Here is a 19,024-nt window from a genome sequence, read left to right as displayed (position 1 = left end):
CCTACCTCAACCTCTTCCGGTTGTGGGCAGCGCAGCAGAAGCAAGATTCCTATTGGTTCTGGCGTTCTCCTGGCACGTTTTATTCGAGGTATGATTGGCTGCCAGCGTTGACAGATTGTTCATAGCCCCGCCTCTCTCTTGCGTCGTACAGCCCTGGCAAGGCTACATTAGCAAAATGATGCTATTCTAGAAACGTGTTACGCCAGCTTTTTGGCGGTAGTCATTAACGTTTTTATGAAGCCTGCGTCACCACCGTCAACTTTAGACGTAGTTTGAGTAAACTTAAGTTTTTGGCAGTGGTCAGCGTGCTCCTCTTCTTGTCAGGCAGTGTGCGTGCACAAGACCACAAGCACCTTAGGAAACGGACTTTCAGGACCAAAAGATGTCAGCTCAAATCATAAGTGGGAAAGAGGTTTCGGCGTGAGTACCATTTTTCACTTTGCACTTTTTAGGATGCATGTATCACCAGAAAGCGTAACAACTTAATAAACCACGTTTGTGAAACTCACTTGCTAACTTTCCAGCTAACTAGCAACTTCATTTTTTAATCAAAGGTACAAGTTGACGCTGTTTAAGTAATAAACAACCTGAGAACTTGATATCAGCTCTAATTTGCATGCAGCTGTTGGGTGTTTTGAACTATTTTATTTGATCTGTTTTAAACCTTGGTTGTACATTTTGCCCTACACGTGAATGAAGTGTGCCAACAACCTTTTCTGTTGTGGGATTGAGTGAGAAATCAAAGTGGACTCTTGCACAAGTTGATATGAAACTTTTTTTTTATTTATTGTGATGTAAAATTAGATTAGTTAGTTTTAACAAATCAGTTGCATTGACTTGTGACATTTTATTGTCCCATAGTAAATCTTAAAGATAGGTCTTTGAAACCTTGGAACAAAGCCCTGTACATGCTATAGGATTATGTAACAACCTGCTGTATTGATGTGATCTTTGCCCCGTCGGTCCGGTGACCTGAGGTGAAGAGCCAAACACCTCAAGGGAAATCTGCAAATTTGTTTTAGTGGTTTAAGTGTTTTAAACTTTGGACTCAGGAAGATCAGAGATTGTTACTACAAGTTTGAGGGAATGTGATTGGCACTGAGATAAAACTTTCCCTTCAGAACAAGACAATTAAATGCATGTGCCTGTCACAAGACATGAGGACTGCACCTTGTTAGCTGGTCCTTGCAGAACTCATTAGTGAAATTAATTTATGTCACACAAATGGGCTATACAGCCTTTTGCTAGTTCTCCAGGACCCTGAATGGGAGGATTTGCATTAATTATCTCTGAGGCTTTCAAAAGGCTGACACAAGTATTGACTGTTCTGGGCAAGTGACCTGTGTGGACAGAGGTCAATAGATGAGATCAGATCTATTTTCTAAATGCTTATCATATGGTCTTTACAGCCTATTATTCAGAGGTGTTGGTCCAAAGATCAGATGGAACAGAGAGCAGAAAATCACAGAATAAAAGATGTAAAATAATACACCTGAATAACATATTTGAAATAGTGGGTCATTCTTTTTTAATCAAGTTTCAGTATATTAGTTATATTATGAATGGGGTTATAGTTGTCCTGAATACGTATTAATTATATTCAAGAAAAAAGTCAAGAGAAAACTTGGGAAACTAATCTAAAGATACTTTAAATGTAGTTCAAATTGCTGTCACTCCATTTAATCACATGATGGTTATATTCGGAGATCTGTAAAGCTTTTTTAACCACAGTTGATAAAGTAATACCGCTGACAAGCTGTGTGATTGATTGTTTAACTGGAATGACTAGAAATACTTCGACTTCTGATTTGTTTGGACAGGTTCAAGAGCTTGAGCTGAAGTTATACAACTTCATGTCAATTTTTTTTTTTTTTAAGTCACGTCCAACAACAAGTACCATTAATTAACTATTCAACAGTTAAAAATTAAGCAGGAACTAATGTTGGTTATGATTCATATTTATGAAAGAGAATTGAAAAATGGTTACCTACGAAAACACGAGATGCCCAAATGGCATGTATGTGGTCAAGTGATCTCTAGCTGTTGTCACCAAAGGTAATAATTTGAGCCTTGTGATTCATGGAGGTATATTCTTCTGTTGTATTAATGCAGCACACTAAATGTGGGACTGATATAATTTGATTTTCTTGTGTTCTCAGTCAGGTGAGAGAGCGCCTGAAGAAAGATGTGGAACAGATGAAGCTGCAGGATCCCAACTTCAGCCCTGGTCTTGTGGTTCTGCAGGTTTGTGTTCAATTAGTACAGTCAGGTTTTAAGTACAAAATAGCTTCACATTTAATTCTAAAGCTGATATTTCGAGTCTTTTCTTATGGCTTCCTCTGGAAACGTTTGACAATACAGGGTTTACTTTATTTATGCTGCGTGTGTGTCCCTGTCCAATCAGAGGGTAAATTACACATTTTTCTGTGAAGGAGGCTTTTTTTGTTGATGTGACGTGTGTGTTTTTGCAGGTTGGCGACCGTGATGATTCCAATCTTTACATTAGCATGAAGTTAAAGGCAGCAGCTGAGGTAAAAGAGAGCAGTTTGTACACCTTACTGTAACTCTCTCCACTGATTCACTCAGTCGTCTAATCTTTTTCCTGTGTCCACAGATTGGAATAAATGCAACACATTTGAGACTTCCCAAGACTGCAACAGAGGAGGAGGTGAGAGGAAGTTTAAAACGTGAGGTGAAAACTGCAACTGAAAAACTAAAAGCATCTGAGTGTAACATGTTTCTGTCTGTAGATTCTTCATAGTATGACTGAGGTGAATGAGAACTCGTCAGTGCACGGGCTTATCGTGCAGCTGCCGTTAGACTCAATCCACAAGATTGACACAGAGAAGATCACCAACGCTGTGGCTCCGGAGAAGGATGTGGACGGGTATGCATGGAGAAAAAGCAGCTCTGCTCTGATCATGACATTTTCTGCCTCTTCTTTCTAACTGAAATGTGATTTGGTCTATTTACAGTCTCACCAGCATAAATGCAGGGAAACTGTCTCGTGGAGACCTGGGCGACTGCTTCATCCCCTGCACACCAAATGGCTGCATGGAACTCATCAATCAGACAGGTACATGTTACAAGAAACAGGCTATGAGATCTGTATGTTAAAAGTTAATGATAGGCAGGAAAAAATAGACTGATTGGTCTTCTGTCTCTCTTTAGGTGTTTCTGTGGCAGGGAAGAGAGCTGTAGTGCTTGGTCGCAGTAAAATTGTGGGCGCACCAATGCATGACCTTTTGCTGTGGAACCACGCCACCGTCACCACCTGCCACTCTAAAACAGCTGATCTTGCCGGAGAGGTGTGACAATGATCCTACTTTCTAATGCTGCAGTTCTTCTCATTAACTCTTTTATTATCTCTGTCTTTACCATTCTGTGCTCCAGAATTGTCCTAGTTTATAATATATTTAAGTGAAAATGTGATTGAGTGTTCATTAGCTTGAGCTAACCTGGGCTATGTCAAACTCTGATAACAATTGTTGAGGGCAGACTCCCTGAGGATCACAGATCTCTGCTGCCATCTTGTGGTGTAATCAAAAACATCACATTTCACCTGATTTGGGGTTTTCTCTCATGTCTTTAGTAACTAATGCTCATCCAGACTCACATCATGGATACATCTACTCTTCTCATTTCCAAAATTGTTCATGGTTGTTTTCCTCTCTAGGTGGGAAAGGCAGACATCCTGGTCGTCGGCATTGGCAGAGCAGAGATGGTGAAAGGAGAGTGGATCAAAAAAGGGGCAGTGGTCATCGACTGTGGCATCAACCACATTCCAGGTTAGACTGCACACCAAAACTGTTCAAGCCTCTTAGTCCACATACTGCTGGATGCCTTCTTAAGTTTCTCTCTTCATCTTTCAGACGATACAAAACCAAGTGGGAAGCGAGTTGTGGGCGATGTTCACTATGCCTCAGCCAAAGAGCAGGCTGGCTTCATCACACCTGTGCCTGGTGGTGTTGGACCCATGACAGTGGCCATGCTGATGTCGGTAAGGTCCATCTAGCGAGAGTCCGATTAAATGGAGTGATTTTGAAGAGTGTGTTTGACTCTGGTTGTGTATGTTTGGGTGCAGAACACAGTGCTGAGTGCAAAGCGTTTCCTAGAGAGCCACCAGCCAGGGAAGTGGGACATTTCTTACACCAAACTCAACCTTCAGAAGCCCGTGCCAAGGTTTGTCTCTGTCAGTTTGTCATGTGTTCTGTTAATTTGTGAAACATCAATCCAGTGATCCACAATGGGACAGGCATGTTCCTCATAACAGGACTCACTTCAAATCATTAATGTATCCGTCTGTTCTCTGTTGTAAAGAATTGTATTATCTCGTTTTGACCCCAACAGCGATATTGTGATCTCCCGCTCCTGTGTGCCCAAACCCATCGACCATCTAGCCAGAGAAGTTGGGCTCCTCTGTGATGAGGTGGAGCTGTACGGCAAGACAAAGGCCAAGGTCCAGCTGAACATTGTCAAACGGCTGCAGGCCCAACCAGACGGCAAATATGTGGTGGTCACAGGGTAAGCTGTCAAAACTGTTATCTTATCTACTGTACTGTGTGTTTCCCTGGCTCTTTTTATGATTTTTGTTTATTTTGTCTGTTCTCTAGTGATACATTCTGTCTTGACAACTGTTAACCATGGCTAAAGCAACTCACAAGCACTTTAAAATCTCTCAGAACACCAACGTGTGTGATTTAAGAGTATATTATTTAGGTATATATTATATAAGCAAGACATCACAAATAATAAATCACAAGAAAATTTTCCTGGCAAGCATATTACATGAAACTGTTATTAGTATTGTTTATATTTATTTCCTAATGTTTTTTTCCATGTTTCGTCTCGTCAGAGTCAAAGTTTAAAACTTTATGTTTTCATATGGATTTTTTGTATAGAAGGGGATTTAAGTTTCAGGAGATTGTTTTTAAATGTGTACCCTCCGTTTATCAGATATTCTTACTCTGATGCTAATAATAAGTTATTTGTCTGTAGCATCACACCCACTCCTCTGGGAGAAGGAAAAAGCACCACAACCATTGGCCTGGTCCAAGCCCTTGGAGCCCACATGAAGCTCAATGTGTTCGCTTGTGTCCGACAGCCCTCTCAGGGACCTACCTTTGGCATTAAAGGTGAGATTAAACATATTAAACAAGGAGAATCTGCACTGGCTACACACTGCTGAAATACACTTTTTTAAATCTCGTACTGATGGTTTTAACTGTTGTTTTCTTTCCTGTCTGCAGGTGGAGCTGCAGGAGGAGGATATTCTCAAGTCATTCCAATGGAGGAGGTACTTCACTTCTGTTTTTAAGTTAAAAAAAACTTCTCTTGATTTGATAAATTTAATAAACATTAAGATGTTTTCAGTTCAACCTCCATCTCACTGGTGACATTCATGCCATCACTGCTGCCAACAACTTAGTGGCTGCAGCCATCGACGCTCGCATGTTCCACGAGTCTACACAATCCGACAAGGTATGATCTTTATCTTTGTTAGTTTTTGAAAATACACTAATTTACCTTAAACTTTGCAATTGTACTGTTTACACTAGTCTTTGTGTGTATCCCTAGGCTTTATATAACCGCCTAGTGCCGCTCAGTGGAGGACAGAGGAAGTTCTCTCCTATTCAAATCAACAGACTGAAAGTAAGTGCTGGTGTCTGTATACTGCAGGAAAGTCAGAGTCCAGGCTAAAGAATTCCCCCAACAATCACTTTTTCTCTGTTTACCAAGAAACTGGGAATAGAAAAGACTGATCCCGTCACGCTGACTGAAGAAGAGATCACCCGCTTTGCTCGCCTGGACATGGATCCAAGCTCTGTCACCTGGCAGAGAGGTATGAACACCCTGAATGTCTCTAAATCATCTTATGCTGTCTGCCTCTTTAAACCTGGAGTGCTTATCTTAGTGACTGTAAGTGTTTTGACAAGGGGTGCACCAATCACAGTTTTCTGGCCGATCACTAGGCACAGATCTTTAAAAAGCCTGACCTGGTGGTACCAATTTGGGCCGATACTGATTTTTATTTTTTCATCACTGACAGCATATACCTTGATCGTTCCAATCTTTTTTGATTGAAAAGCATTGAAAAATACCTGTGAAACAATAAAATCTTTATGTTTTAACTTTAACAACCAATAAAGTGTCCTGAGTTTGAGGTCTCAGAGCAAAAAGCAACAATGGCTGGCTGTCAGACCTTCCTGGAGGTATATAAGATCAGTTTCATATGTAAAGATGGGCTGATCACCGATCCCTGATTCCCGACCCCCCAAAAATAAGGGAATCAGAACCGATCCTGCTTGTCTGGTTTTGACTGAGCTTTATGTTGATACAGAATTTATGTTGTCTTGTCGTGTCCTTTCAGTGCTTGACACTAATGATCGATTCCTGAGGAAGATTACTATCGGCCAGTCACCAACTGAAAAAGGATACACAAGAGAGGTAAAGCGATAGATAATGAGTGAACACATTTTTTTGGTAAAAAATAATTTCTGTCTTCACCTGATTTACGTTGTTGCATTTGATGCAAAAGTTCATCTTACCTCTTTTTTCACTCAGGCCCAGTTTGACATCACAGTGGCGAGTGAAATCATGGCAGTGCTCGCCCTCACCAGCAGCCTGGAGGACATGAGACAGCGTTTGGCCAAGATGGTTGTGGCCACTAGCCGCAGTGGAGAGCCAATCACCACTGAGGACCTGGTCAGTGGTCTCACAAGTCCTTCATGTCACTGCCAATACATGTGAAACAACCATGGTGCTACAATTTGATATTTTTCTCTACAGGGTGTGAGTGGGGCTCTTGCTGTGCTCATGAAAGATGCTATCAAGCCAAACCTGATGCAGACCTTGGAGGTGAGTGGAATAAATGCTAAGTGCGCTACAAAAAACACCTTTGCCTGGAAAGAAGCTTGTTTTTATTTGTTATGAAAGTTAACTTTCCTGATGATTTTATCAGTTGTTGACTTAAGTTTTATTTTAAGTTACATGTGAGATGTCTGTCTTGGCAGGGAACTCCTGTGTTTGTCCATGCTGGCCCCTTTGCCAACATCGCCCATGGAAACTCCTCCATCCTGGCAGATAAAATAGCTCTGAAGCTGGTTGGACCTGAGGGCTTTGTAGGTGAGTGGAGCTCTACAGTAACATGCTGTACTGCATTTAAGCCACAGTAGCTGTGTTGGTAATAAAATTGATGACATAAATTTAAACTATATTGTGGTTAGAATCTGCTCAGTATTCCCCACTGTTATAATTCTTTTACTCTTCTTTTTTTAAGTTTATGTTTGTTTGTTGTTTGTTAATTCTACCAAACAGTGACTGAGGCAGGATTCGGGGCTGACATCGGTATGGAGAAGTTCTTCAATATCAAATGTCGCTACTCCGGCCTTAGACCTCATGTGGTGGTTCTGGTGGCCACAGTCAGAGCACTGAAGATGCACGGAGGAGGACCAACTGTGAGTTTTCCTGAGTTTCCCTCAGCATCCTAATTTTCACTTTGTTGAACTGCTGCTGTGACTATGAATTTACCTTTGAGGATTAATGAAGTCTATTCTATTCTAATCTAATAAAATAATATCTGCAAGAAAGTTTTCAAGATGTCTCCTTTAGCTGAGCAGACGTCACACACATTTTGCTTGTTCACTGTCAAATACTTTGGACTGAAGCAGAATTATTTGTATCTTTTTAGGTCACTGCTGGGATGCCACTGCCTAAGGAATATGTTGAAGAGGTGATATATCTGCCCTTTTTACACAAAACCTTCATTTGATCTGAGAATTTTGCTGCATCTTCCTCCTCTGTTAAGTTAATGATAAAGCATTCATGTTTTTTACCTGCATGTAGAACTTGGAGCTGCTGGAGAAGGGCTGCAGCAACATGAAGAAACAGATTGAGAACGCTCAGCACTTTGGAGTGCCGGTGGTGGTGGCTGTGAACAGTTTTAAGTGAGTGGTGTGTGATGGGGTAGTTGAATGGAGAATGCAAAGGTCAGCATGAACTAAAATATGGATACACTGAATTTATTTACTGACCGGCTTGCAGGACAGACACTGAGGCTGAACTGGACTTGGTCTGTAAAATGGCCAAAGCTGCTGGAGCCTTTGATGCCGTGCGCTGCTCCCACTGGGCTGAGGGTGGAGCTGGTGCTGTGGCCCTGGGTCAGGCTGTCCAGAGGGCCTCTGAGGCCCCCAGCAACTTCAAGTTCCTCTATGATTTGGAGGTAAAGATCAACACTCTTCTGCTTTTGTCTTGGAATTTTAAAATGATGGGGGGTAAAAACATCAGCAACACAAATGTGACAAACAGAAGATACTCCTGCAGTAAGTCTTACATGAAGTTTTGATCCGACTCCTCTCTAGCTCCCTATTGCGGATAAGATTCGTATCATTGCTCAGAAGATCTACGGAGCTGACGACATTGAACTTCTCCCAGAGGCTCAACACAAGGTGGAGCTCTACACCAAACAGGTCGGCATCATTCCACAGGTCACGTTAATTTGTCTCTTTTGTCTGTCTTGTCAGGCCTGATTGTTGGCTGTTGCTGTAGCAGAATCATCACATTAAAACATGCTTGAATAGCCCTTTGTGAGAAACCCAACGAATTCTCTCTGTCCTTGCTTCTTCCCCAAGGGTTTCGGCAATCTGCCAATGTGCATGGCAAAGACACACCTGTCACTCTCTCATGAGGCTGACAAGAAGGGCGTGCCCACAGGGTTCATCCTGCCAATCCGAGACATCCGAGCCAGCGTCGGCGCTGGCTTTCTGTTCCCACTGGTTGGCACGGTACGTTTTCTTTGTGTTGACAAAACATTACCTTTTCTTTCAGCATCCATGACAGTGTTCACAACCTGACTTTCTACATTCATCTTTCTACTGTAGAGTAGTAGATGCTATTAAAACATCAGGGCATGTCTAAGGGTCATGCCAGGTTGCATGCTGCAGGATAGGTGTGGGACTGCACAGGTGCAACTCATTGAATTGTAGTATTGTGAAAAAGTTTATTTCAGAAGTATTTGCCACCTTCACACACTGCCAAAAGTACCAAAAGCTGGCTAAATGCTTATATTACTGTGCTTAATTAGTCAGCAAGCTTGCTGGACCTGAATCTACTGCCAAGAGGAAGATGACACACCGGACCCAGTAACGCAGACAAACTGAAGGCTGTTATTAAAGCAACCTGGGCTTACAAAACAAGTCAGCAGTCTGACAGGCAGCGTGCCCAACCGAGTATCAAGTAATTATAAATGAAAACATTTCTGGCTTTTTATGCCTTCATTCAAAGAGATAGGACAGTGGATGGAGCACAAACTGCATGTTGGGTACTGAAGTTTAAATATATGGCAAACCTAGCATAGTCTGTGAGTAGTAAGGTTTTTTTGCACTGGTATGGCTAGAAAAGTGCAACGTTTTCCCTAAATTTTGGCAAAATGACTGACTTAAAAAACTCCTTTTAAGTTTCAATTAACAGCCCATCATCAATAACCACTGTCTGTCTCTGTTCTTCTAGATGCCAACAATCCCCGGTCTGCCCACCAGGCCTTGTTTCTACGACATTGACCTTGACCCTGAGACTGAACAGGTCAATGGGCTCTTCTGAAGCAGAACTCTGTTGTAAGACGGTAAGGAAGGGTGCAAACAGGGATTAGAAATACCTGAGATTTAGACAAAGGGGCTGTACTGGGTAATGGAGGGAATGCTAACTAAAACTTTAATAACAATTCATCAGTCCTGTTTATTAACTGCTCCTGCTTGTAACTGGTAAAGAGCAGAGAAAAATGTAAACACAAATGATGTGCACCAATTGTATTGGAGAGCTAAAGATAGGAGGTTGCCGTTTTTAATGTAATCTTTATTTTTTTCCTCCTGCTCTGCAGAGACAGCCCAGCAGCTCTCACTGGACCTGAGTAAAACTTGATGGGCTAATAACTGGAAGCCATTTGAGCTTGTCTGCTGGCTCTGATCATGTTTTTTTTTTAAACAAACACGGACAGCTGTAAATATTTAATTTGCTATGCTCGCAGAGCTCTTGTCAACAAAATAAATGAATCAATCAGAGGAGAGTTTACCCCCATGAGTTCATGAAAAAAGAGTTCCTGTAAGGTTTAAGTGTCCTTTGAAAACATTTTGTTTACATTGCCTGTCACACATTTCTTGTAACCACTGTCTGTATTAGTCTGCTGAACTTGCTCTGCCTAAATTAACAGCTACCATCACCAATATCTGTATTTCAACACTGCCTATCCTCTGTCAGATCCTCTCTTTAGCCTTTCCTGATCCCGAACTCTGCCAGAGGATCACTGCTGCTGTGAAACTGGACTGTCATGGTGCACCTTTGCCAGAAAAGATCAATTAAAGTGTCCTGTACAAAAAGCCACACATGAGAGTGGGACTGCTTTATTACCTGTATCATCTCTGTAGGTGATGAACTCAGTCCACTGTGAGTTTACACTATTGTGTATAGTAAGTCTGCTCCCAAATAGGTCTTTTCTCATTTTTCAGAAGACTGCACTTTCCAATGGAAACATATGTTTAACTGCTTAAATACATTTTACCCATAATGACATTTTGATTGCACATCAGCAATTTTAGCCAAGAATTAGATTATTCCATCCCAATTCGATACTCTATTCTTCAAACTAGTGAGTGTGCTCATCTAGTCAGGGCTGGAGCTAGTGGGTGTGTGCTGCAGCTGGCCCTGATCCAAGAAGGAGGAGCCCATTTTGAATTTGTGTTTACTAACAAGTAAGGAAATTCCTGCAGACCCTACCCTGAAGTCTTATTAGTTGTGGAGAGCTGGAGTATTTGGTAGCTCATATCAAGTAAAAACCAGGTACACCCTGGATAAGTTAACGGACTAACTACCATTTTTATTTTGTCTTCATAATCAGCAAACAAGGATTACAACAATAAGTTAAAGACTTACAGTGTGTCTCAAATCACATACTTCCATACTGTGTACTCAAAATTTTCAAATCAAGTGTACTAAGCAAACTACATACTCACTGGCTTAGTGCGCAAATTTTGAGGGTGTAGTGCTGTCTCAAATCGCATACTGCCAAGCGCCGTACTTACTGGAAATGACGACATGATGTTGACCTCTTCTTCTTCTCTGTCTAATTGTGACCGGCTTCCAGCGCATTTCTGCAACGCCGTAATCGGCGCCAACAACATCTCCTCCTCCTCCTACTGGCTGAAGATGTCCTGGTATGTATTGTTTACTTGTATTTTTACCGTGCTGAGCAAACTGCCACAGCTCTCTTCCGCCATTGCTGCCAGAGGAGGAAATGAGTGCGCTGAGTGTCCACAGGTATTCAAAATCCAGGCAGATTTGAGTACATCATCCATGTACTTTTGCATACTCATCTTTTGCATACTATGCATACTGTTTTTCATTTTGACGCAGTTTACTCAAAACTTTGAGCATTTGAGTATGGAAGTATGCGATTTGGGACACACTATTAAACTTATTCTCCTCAGGGTGATATCCTGCTTTGTTTGACCGACCATCAGGCTCAGTGTGCTCGTGACGTGAAAGTGGTTAAAGCAGAGAAGATCTCCAGCTTTGGTATGTAAACATAAGTGTCCTATCATTTCTCATTATTGTGTCAAATAGAGTTAAAGCAGCCAGAAAAAGAACAGTTAAAGTTCATAATCCCATTGAAGCTCCTGTGAGTGGTTTTATTTGGCTGTAAAATAATTTTTAATCAAAACCATCACATCATATTTTGAGCTTACTGGGTATACAGTTTTATTGAACTTCATATTATATCTAAAGCAACATGTTTTTGTTTTAACTTGAAAGTCCTGCTGCCTGTCACCATACGTTTTACAAATAGCAGTAATGTGGAAGAAAAAAGTTGTACTGCACAATTTTATTATGCTATATTTCAACAATATGAATCTTCCCATTGGAATGTATTTATATCAGGCAGTGTTTACTTGCACATTTGTCACCATCTCATTCAAAGACTTCAGACCTGTAAAAGCTGTGACCTTACAAAAGGTCATCTACCTTACAGAAATGCATCAAATTCTGACAAAAAGTCCAAATACACAACAAACCAGTCTGACTTTTTTGTATATTGGTTAATGAGAGAATGTTTATTATTTCTCCATTTTACAGAACTATTTAACGACCACCTCGCCCACCTCGGCCACCTCGGCCACCTCGACCTCCACGGTCGCCACCACGGTCGCCACCACGGTCGCCACCGCGGTCGCCACCGCGGTCGCCACTGCGGTCGCCACCACGGTCACCACCACGGTCACCACCACCAGGGTGATTTTTCTTTCCTTTTTTCTTCTTTCGTCGTTTCCCCTGAAAAAAAAAGCATGAAGGAAACTGTCAGCATACTAAAAAGAAAAAATGGAGCGACAGTTTAAACTCCAAAAAATACAAAATTAAAACTCCTACTGTACTGCGTCTTCCTCCACACTGTAAAAGAAAATTATGTGAAGAAAAAACACACAAGTACTGCAAAGTTATGAACACAGTATTAAGCAAACTTTAGTAGATGAGATGTCTTACCTCATCTGACTCCGTGTCAGATTCAGAACTTCCAGTGTCATCTCCTGAGCCATTTCCATCACCCTTTTTTAAAGAAATGAAACCAGCACAGTAAGGTCAACTTGTCTGTATGCTGTGTTCACAGATCTGAAGTATTTCAGATGAAGACATTTCTCACCTCCTCATTTCCTGTGAGGGAACAACATAAAAAGTTCAAATTACAGGTTTATCTTTATAAGACACATTCGTATTTTGATCCTGCAAAAAATAACAATTGACATCCTATTTTATACATTTATTTATATCCACAATAAATCAAGTTTTCTATTTTGCATCACCTTCAGGAGCATCAGCACGTTCATCATCTTTTTTTTTTTCCTTTTTTTCCTTTTGCTCAGGTCCCTCTCCACTCCCTTGTACCTCCTCCCCCTGTGAACGATCACATAAAGCATGACTCAGGCTCAGAACAGAGCCACGGGCTGATCAGCTTTAAAAGTAAATCAATTGTTGAAAAGTAAAAAAAAACAACCAACACACAAGAACAGATAGATTCAACATTATAAAGCACATTTTGGGGAGCTGAAAGAAATCTTACCTCGGGGTTTATGGCATCCGTTAAGTCCATCTACAAAAGAAGACGCACTTCATGAGTTACCATGTTCTAATCCTGTTTGTGTTTAATGCTGTATGAGAAATTTAACATATTATCAAAGATTGTAAAGTAAGGAAATCACTCACTCCTTCACAACCTGTGATGAAAGGACAAAAAGGGCAAATTAACAACAGCAAAATGGTAAGTTATGATAGGAATGAAAACAAGGCTCCAGTTAAAAGGCTGCAGTAAAGAAGAAAACACCAACATGAATTTTTAATTTCTGAGTCCACGAAGACCTTTGTGTTTGCACAGATAATAAAATGCACAACTTAAAATCCATGATAGCAGTGTTTAATCACCCTCACTAATGAAAAACTGAATGTGGTCAGTGGAAAAAAAACACAAAAGTAAAGACTTACTCGTTTTGACCTGTTATGATGCAGCAGCAAATCTCCCTAAAGTAAAAGAGAAAATTAATCTCTAAATCATAACTTTTGGCATTACCAACAAATGACTTAACACCCACAACGTACCTGCCGTAGAGTTCAGTGTCGGATGTGAGATGAACGCGCTCACACTGTATTTATAGGGTGGCTGTGAGATGCATTCATGAAATATGACAGTTTGATAGTAGCAGGACAGGAAAGATTTGGGTGTGTCCAGGAAACGGGTGTTAGTGTTTTTCTCCATGACAGTGATTGACAGCCCTGCCTCATGACCTCAGAAGTATGATTGTTAATGACTCTTTATCACAAGGGAGCAGCCACAGTGGGGCCTCTACATAAATCCTCTGTAAGGGAACCAGGGGCCTGAGAAACAAAGGCCTGATCACTTTAGGGCACAGGATTTGGGCCTGGTAAGAAAGTTCCTGCCAGAGGATCTGTAACGCTGATCAAATACATTAATACTTTAAGTTTACATTTATAAGATGGTGCCTGAGCATAAACAGCTGTAAAAATAAGCAGAAAATGTTTCTTAAATCAATTCTGAAACTGAGCAGTAACCTTTAAAAGAATCATGTGCTTACCTCTAGTGGAACAACTTTTCTTCCTTCCTAGAAGGAAAGAAATGGTCTAATCTTAGAAACATGTCTATAATGACATAAAACAAAAAATACTACATGAGCTTTGATGAAAAGAGTTAAGTCTCAAGCTACCCGAAGGTTTGTTTTGCATCTTAAAATTAGGTGCATAATGGGTCATAACCAGACATACAGTGAGTTCTTTGCTTCTTTTATTTCACACAAGTCGATTTTTGAACACACCTCCAGCAAAGACGGAGCCACATAGTTTCTCTGCCAAGTAGTCAGTCTCTTCTTACTGCCTTTGCCCTTTAACTTAACTTAATTGTAACTCACTGAATTGAGACTGCAAATTATTGTAGGTGTGTTCACACTTTAACTACTCAGAGACAGGTTTTATGTGTGTAAACATGTTTGACCTGTATTACATAACCACTTCATATGACATGAGTGTCTAAAAGCTTATAACTTGATCATTGTGTAGCTGAGCAACAGCAGTATGACATAAAAGGACTCAAAGTTTGAGTGTCACATGACTTTTTAAGGTGAAGTATCTTGATTTAAAACAAATCAGAGCGCTTACTTTTACTTGGTTCACTCTGATTCTGAGTAAATGAAGGATCCAGGTCATCCGTCTACTGGTGCACTCGTGCTTTTTTATACACGGTAACAAGCAGTGAGAGCTTTAACTGCAGTAAAAATACCTTCACTGAATGTCTGACTCATTGACTATGCCTACAAAAAGAAAAGTTCAGATACAGTTTGTGGTTTGACATGACAGAGTAATTATGTTCGTTACAATTTGAGGACACACCTGTTACTGTTTGAGGTTCACCTGAGACGATCTGGGAAGTGTACTCACAGAAAAGCAAAACAAAGAGGTGTGTGGTGTATGCAAATGCGAAAGGGTAAGGCGTATGAGAACTGTTTTAAACAGAAATGATCTGGCTTTAGTGTTCTGAGCTACAGAGTTTTTTTTCTGCCCTTATCTTTCTTTTTCATCTTTCTCATGTCAAATCTGAAGACCACATGATTTAGACACAAGCAGTTATACTGTGAAGCTTGACATGAACAGGCTTGTGTCTTGCTAAGTTTTTCTTTTTTTTACCTCATATATTCCTAACATAGACTGACTGAGGTTTGGGGTACCTCTATGCAAATAACATATTTTGTGAGTACATTTGGTTAGAGGATAACGGACTTAATGTTATCAAACCATGATCAATGGCCTGACTCACTTTGAAATTAACTTTCTAATGTCCAGTGTGTTTGTACATTTCAGACAAATGCCTGTGGTGAAGGAGAGAGTTAGGCATGAAGGAAATGTCTTTTTGCAGGAGTTCGTTGTTATACTGTTCTGTCAGCCATTTTCTACAGCTGTATGAATTATTGACAGAGTAATGTATATCTACAATCCTTGTCAAACAAAATTAGTTACTTGCAAAATAACTTGTAGCTTTAACTACTTGCAGCACTGTTACAAGTGTTACAGTCAGGATTTACAGGCAAGACTCTGCCTTACTTCTCTGTGCTCAGGTTGCCTGTAGGGGAGAGCGGGGCATGCTGTCACTCAGTCGATACGCTGGTTTTATCTCCACCACCAGAGGGCACTGATTACAGTTATAACCATTATATATGCAACTCTGAGTTCCGAAATCATTGAAAATGACTTAATAAAATTTTCACTCAAAGTTAAATTAACTCAATTCAGACTGGAGCATTTCCAAAGTCCCTAAAGGCTGCTGTTATTAAGCTTTTTCTAAAGAAAAGCAGTCTTGATGCCACAGTACTCAACCACTACCAGCCTATATTAAACCGGCTATTCTAAGGCAAAGTCCTAGAAAAAGTTGTATACCAACAGCTTACTGACTTTCTCCTCTTTAACAATGCTTTTGGGAATTTCCAATCAGGCTTTAGGCTCCAATTAGACAGCACCAAGACTCAGATCAAGGTGACAAATGATAACTGCCTGAACACAGACGCAGGCACAGTCTCAGTCTTTAGTTCTGCTTTTAAAACCATGTGAACTTATTACAGAGGTTAGAAAACTTGGGTTGGAATCCCTGGTACTGCTTTAAACTGGTTCAACTCTTCTCTTGAGAACAGGACGTACTTTGTCGAAATGGGTAACAGAGTCGCAGACCAAACAGCTACGAGCTGTGGGGTTCCCCTGGGTTCAATCTTTGGACCCCTATTGTTCAGTTTGTTCATGTTTCCATTACACCAGCTAATGAACATTTGTGCATGGATGTAAGACAGTTTTCTCCTGAAAAACTCAGACAAAACTGAACTGGTCCACAGAAACCAGGAGAACAGTGTTTCCAGTAACCCTGAGGCTTTCCCTCTAAATGATAATAACCAGGTTAGAAATCTAGGGGTATATTGGACTCAGGCATGAACTGTAGCACTCACTTTAAATCAGTAAAATCAGCAGCTTTTTGCCAAAACTATCAGAATAGAGTCTAAACCTGACTTAGAAAGGCTTATCAATGTGTTTGAGCCAAAGTACATCTCTGACATGTTTGAGCCATACGAACCAACTTGGGCTCTGAGAACCTCAAAGAGGGGTCTCCCTCTGGTGTCTCTGGTGCCTGGAGCCACTAAACATGGTGAAGCTGCATTCCAGGTTTATGCTCTTAAAATCTAGATCAGCCTTCCACAAGATGTAAGATAGGGCTCAACTCTGACAATGTTCCAAAACTAGGCTGAACACAGTTCTATTTAACTTTGCATATGGCAACTGAAAGTACTTTATCTGCACTTCAATTAATTTAATTGATTTTTTTTTTTTATTATTTTATGGAAACATTTATTTGGCTTCTTTTGACTTTGTTTTGTTTTAGCTGCAAAACACTTTAAATTGCTTTGTGTATAAATGGAGTCCTCCAGATAAACGCCTTGCCTTGCCTACTGTTGAGAAAGTATCTGGCGCCCCCTATCGGACAAGATGTAAACTCACAGTGTGTTTCTGGTGTTGGCTTAATGATGATAGAACCAGTTTAAATGGGGGTAAGTTCATTAAATTTGTATTCATCGTCTGATTCAAGTACATAAAAAGCGAAACAGGACTAGTTAAATGACTAGTTTGGGCATCTAAATTTATTAAACACTGTGGTTTAGTCACAGCCTACACTGCAGGCAAAACACAATCATTTTCATAAACTGGAGCGTGTTGAATAATCAATTAACCAAGTATCTGGGTCTAAATGAATAAAAATAGCATTGGTGAACTAACACACAACGAATCATCAAACAAACACGAAGTCGAACTCTGGCCAAGTTAGCCGTTACATTTCGAAACTGTTAGCTGTGCCATTGTTGGTAAAAAAAAAAAAAAAAAAAAAAAAAAGTGGTTTGTGTAGATTTATGAAACTGCAGATAAATAATTTTCTGTCCAAGATAATATGTTTTGGGAAAACAAGAGGAATCGTGTTACTTGGTCACAAAAAGCCCCAAAATGAGTGGATAAAAAATGGTGAATTTGAGCATGCTATAACTCCCAGGCCCAGAGTCCATCTCACAATCCATAAAACACATGTGAGAAAACAGTAGTGACAAAATCTGAAGCTATGCTTTGTTTTCATCAATACAAGTAAATGTTTTAGCATTAGCTCAATTCACCTCCAATATACAGCCTCATGGAGCTGCTAGCTAGTAGCATTCCTGAAGGTTTTTTTTTCACTCAGTAGTTTAAATCGATTAACAACTTAAATGTGGAATTACCGTTATGACTTCTAGTCAGTTGACATTGCCCTGTAAGCAATCAAATAAACACTTCAGTGGCATCCGCAGCTTGTAAACCTGATCACAAGGTTAAAACTCAGCAGCTTACTTTACAAGTTAGTGCAGTGTTTAAAGGTATTAACATGTCATAGGGCCACGTTGTACACAGATCTTTTGCAAGAAGTCTCTGACATAATTTCTAAATAACTTAAGTATCTACTTGTAGGCAACAACATTTGGTAAAGAGCTTTTGCTCCTTAGGATTGATCCATGTAGAATGTAAACTATGTGAAGCTGGGAGGCAAAACAATGTAGCTCAGAATGTAACTTTCAAAGATAGGATTGTTTCCCTAATGCCCTGGAAACTGCAGAGCTCTGACTCTGAGTATGAAGTGACTGACTTCATCCCTCCTGCACTCCTTGAGACGTCTGTGGCATTTGTCTGCCGGGCTGCCTGTTTGCTGCATGTCATTAGCTCTCAGACATGGTTTGTCCACAGGCAGCATGCCATGCATGAAGAGTTGTGGGAAATGCAGCAAGCAACCCCCCCTAAACCCCCCCAGTGTGTAGGGAGCTTCTTTAGTACTCTAAACATGTAGTCTGCAGCCTGTAGGAGACGCAGCTGTTGGAACCACAGAGAGAACAAACAACACACGCATCTCATTTATGACATGTCTAAGGACACATTTACCATGAAGGGACACAAAGACAAAACACAAATTTTAAAAACACTCAGTCACAGAAGAATGCTTTATGTATCATAAACAAATAACATCACCAGTAGCTGGACTTTTCTACATACCTACAACAAACACACACAAAAAATCAAAAATCTCCATACTCCATGAACTACCTGCTGGGAACTCAGATCATGTTTTTCTAAATCTATCATTTGGCTTTAAAAGACTAAATATGAATGATTAAATAACAAAACAAAGAGTTTTTTTTTGTTTTAGCTGTGGCCAACAAGCACATGATGACTGATGTACAAAAATGCAGGTCTTTTTTTTCCATCCTTGAGTGCTGAGAGATCTAGACGAACCTAAACATTATGTCTTCCCAGGGAGGGTAACAGGATTTAACTAGCCAGCTTTGAGCAGAGGACAAGTGAAGTGGAGAAAGAGCAAGTGCTTTAAAGAGAAGCAGAGGGAGTGAGAGAGCATATGTTCAGTAGGGTG

At 40.4% G+C, this 19,024-nt stretch overlaps 1 protein-coding gene and 1 long non-coding RNA gene across 2 annotated transcripts; one reads left to right on the top strand and one right to left on the bottom strand.

Annotated features, from left to right (window-relative positions):
- Positions 1-140: 140 nt before the first annotated feature.
- Positions 141-10,065, top strand: LOC141806942 (C-1-tetrahydrofolate synthase, cytoplasmic-like). The gene is made up of 28 exons (XM_074692674.1): positions 141-420; positions 2,160-2,244; positions 2,472-2,531; positions 2,615-2,668; positions 2,751-2,887; positions 2,976-3,076; positions 3,172-3,308; positions 3,677-3,788; positions 3,873-4,000; positions 4,085-4,182; positions 4,351-4,524; positions 4,999-5,135; positions 5,250-5,296; positions 5,374-5,481; positions 5,578-5,652; positions 5,740-5,842; positions 6,371-6,447; positions 6,565-6,705; positions 6,790-6,858; positions 7,014-7,125; positions 7,318-7,457; positions 7,691-7,732; positions 7,846-7,946; positions 8,044-8,221; positions 8,361-8,468; positions 8,631-8,783; positions 9,508-9,619; positions 9,875-10,065. The coding sequence occupies exons 1-27, from the start codon at positions 383-385 to the stop codon at positions 9,595-9,597; spliced, it is 2,805 nt and encodes a 934-aa protein (XP_074548775.1). The 5' UTR covers positions 141-382; the 3' UTR covers positions 9,598-9,619; positions 9,875-10,065.
- Positions 10,066-12,800: 2,735 nt separating this feature from the next.
- On the bottom strand, positions 12,801-14,706 carry LOC141806099 (uncharacterized). Its single transcript, XR_012599763.1, has 4 exons — positions 14,130-14,706; positions 13,522-13,557; positions 13,103-13,132; positions 12,801-12,936 (listed from the first exon to the last, which is right to left on the bottom strand). It is a non-coding gene; the product is annotated as an uncharacterized LOC141806099 (long non-coding RNA).
- Positions 14,707-19,024: the final 4,318 nt, after the last annotated feature.

The sequence above is a fragment of the Halichoeres trimaculatus genome, unplaced genomic scaffold (genome assembly GCF_033239565.1).
Source record: "Halichoeres trimaculatus isolate MK-OKI-2021-1 unplaced genomic scaffold, fHalTri1.1 fHalTri1_scaffold_17, whole genome shotgun sequence".
NCBI lineage: Eukaryota > Metazoa > Chordata > Actinopteri > Labriformes > Labridae > Halichoeres > Halichoeres trimaculatus.
This window is presented reverse-complemented; position numbering and strand designations above follow the sequence as displayed.

Excerpts from the sequence above, each read along its gene's own strand:
- LOC141806942 (XM_074692674.1), top strand. The coding sequence starts at position 383 with ATGTCAGCTCAAATCATAAGTGGGAAAGAGGTTTCGGC. Across the intron at positions 2,669-2,750 it reads AGACTGCAACAGAGGAGGAG|ATTCTTCATAGTATGACTGA; the intron begins GTGAGAGGAAGT and ends TTCTGTCTGTAG. Across the intron at positions 4,001-4,084 it reads CAGTGGCCATGCTGATGTCG|AACACAGTGCTGAGTGCAAA; the intron begins GTAAGGTCCATC and ends GTTTGGGTGCAG.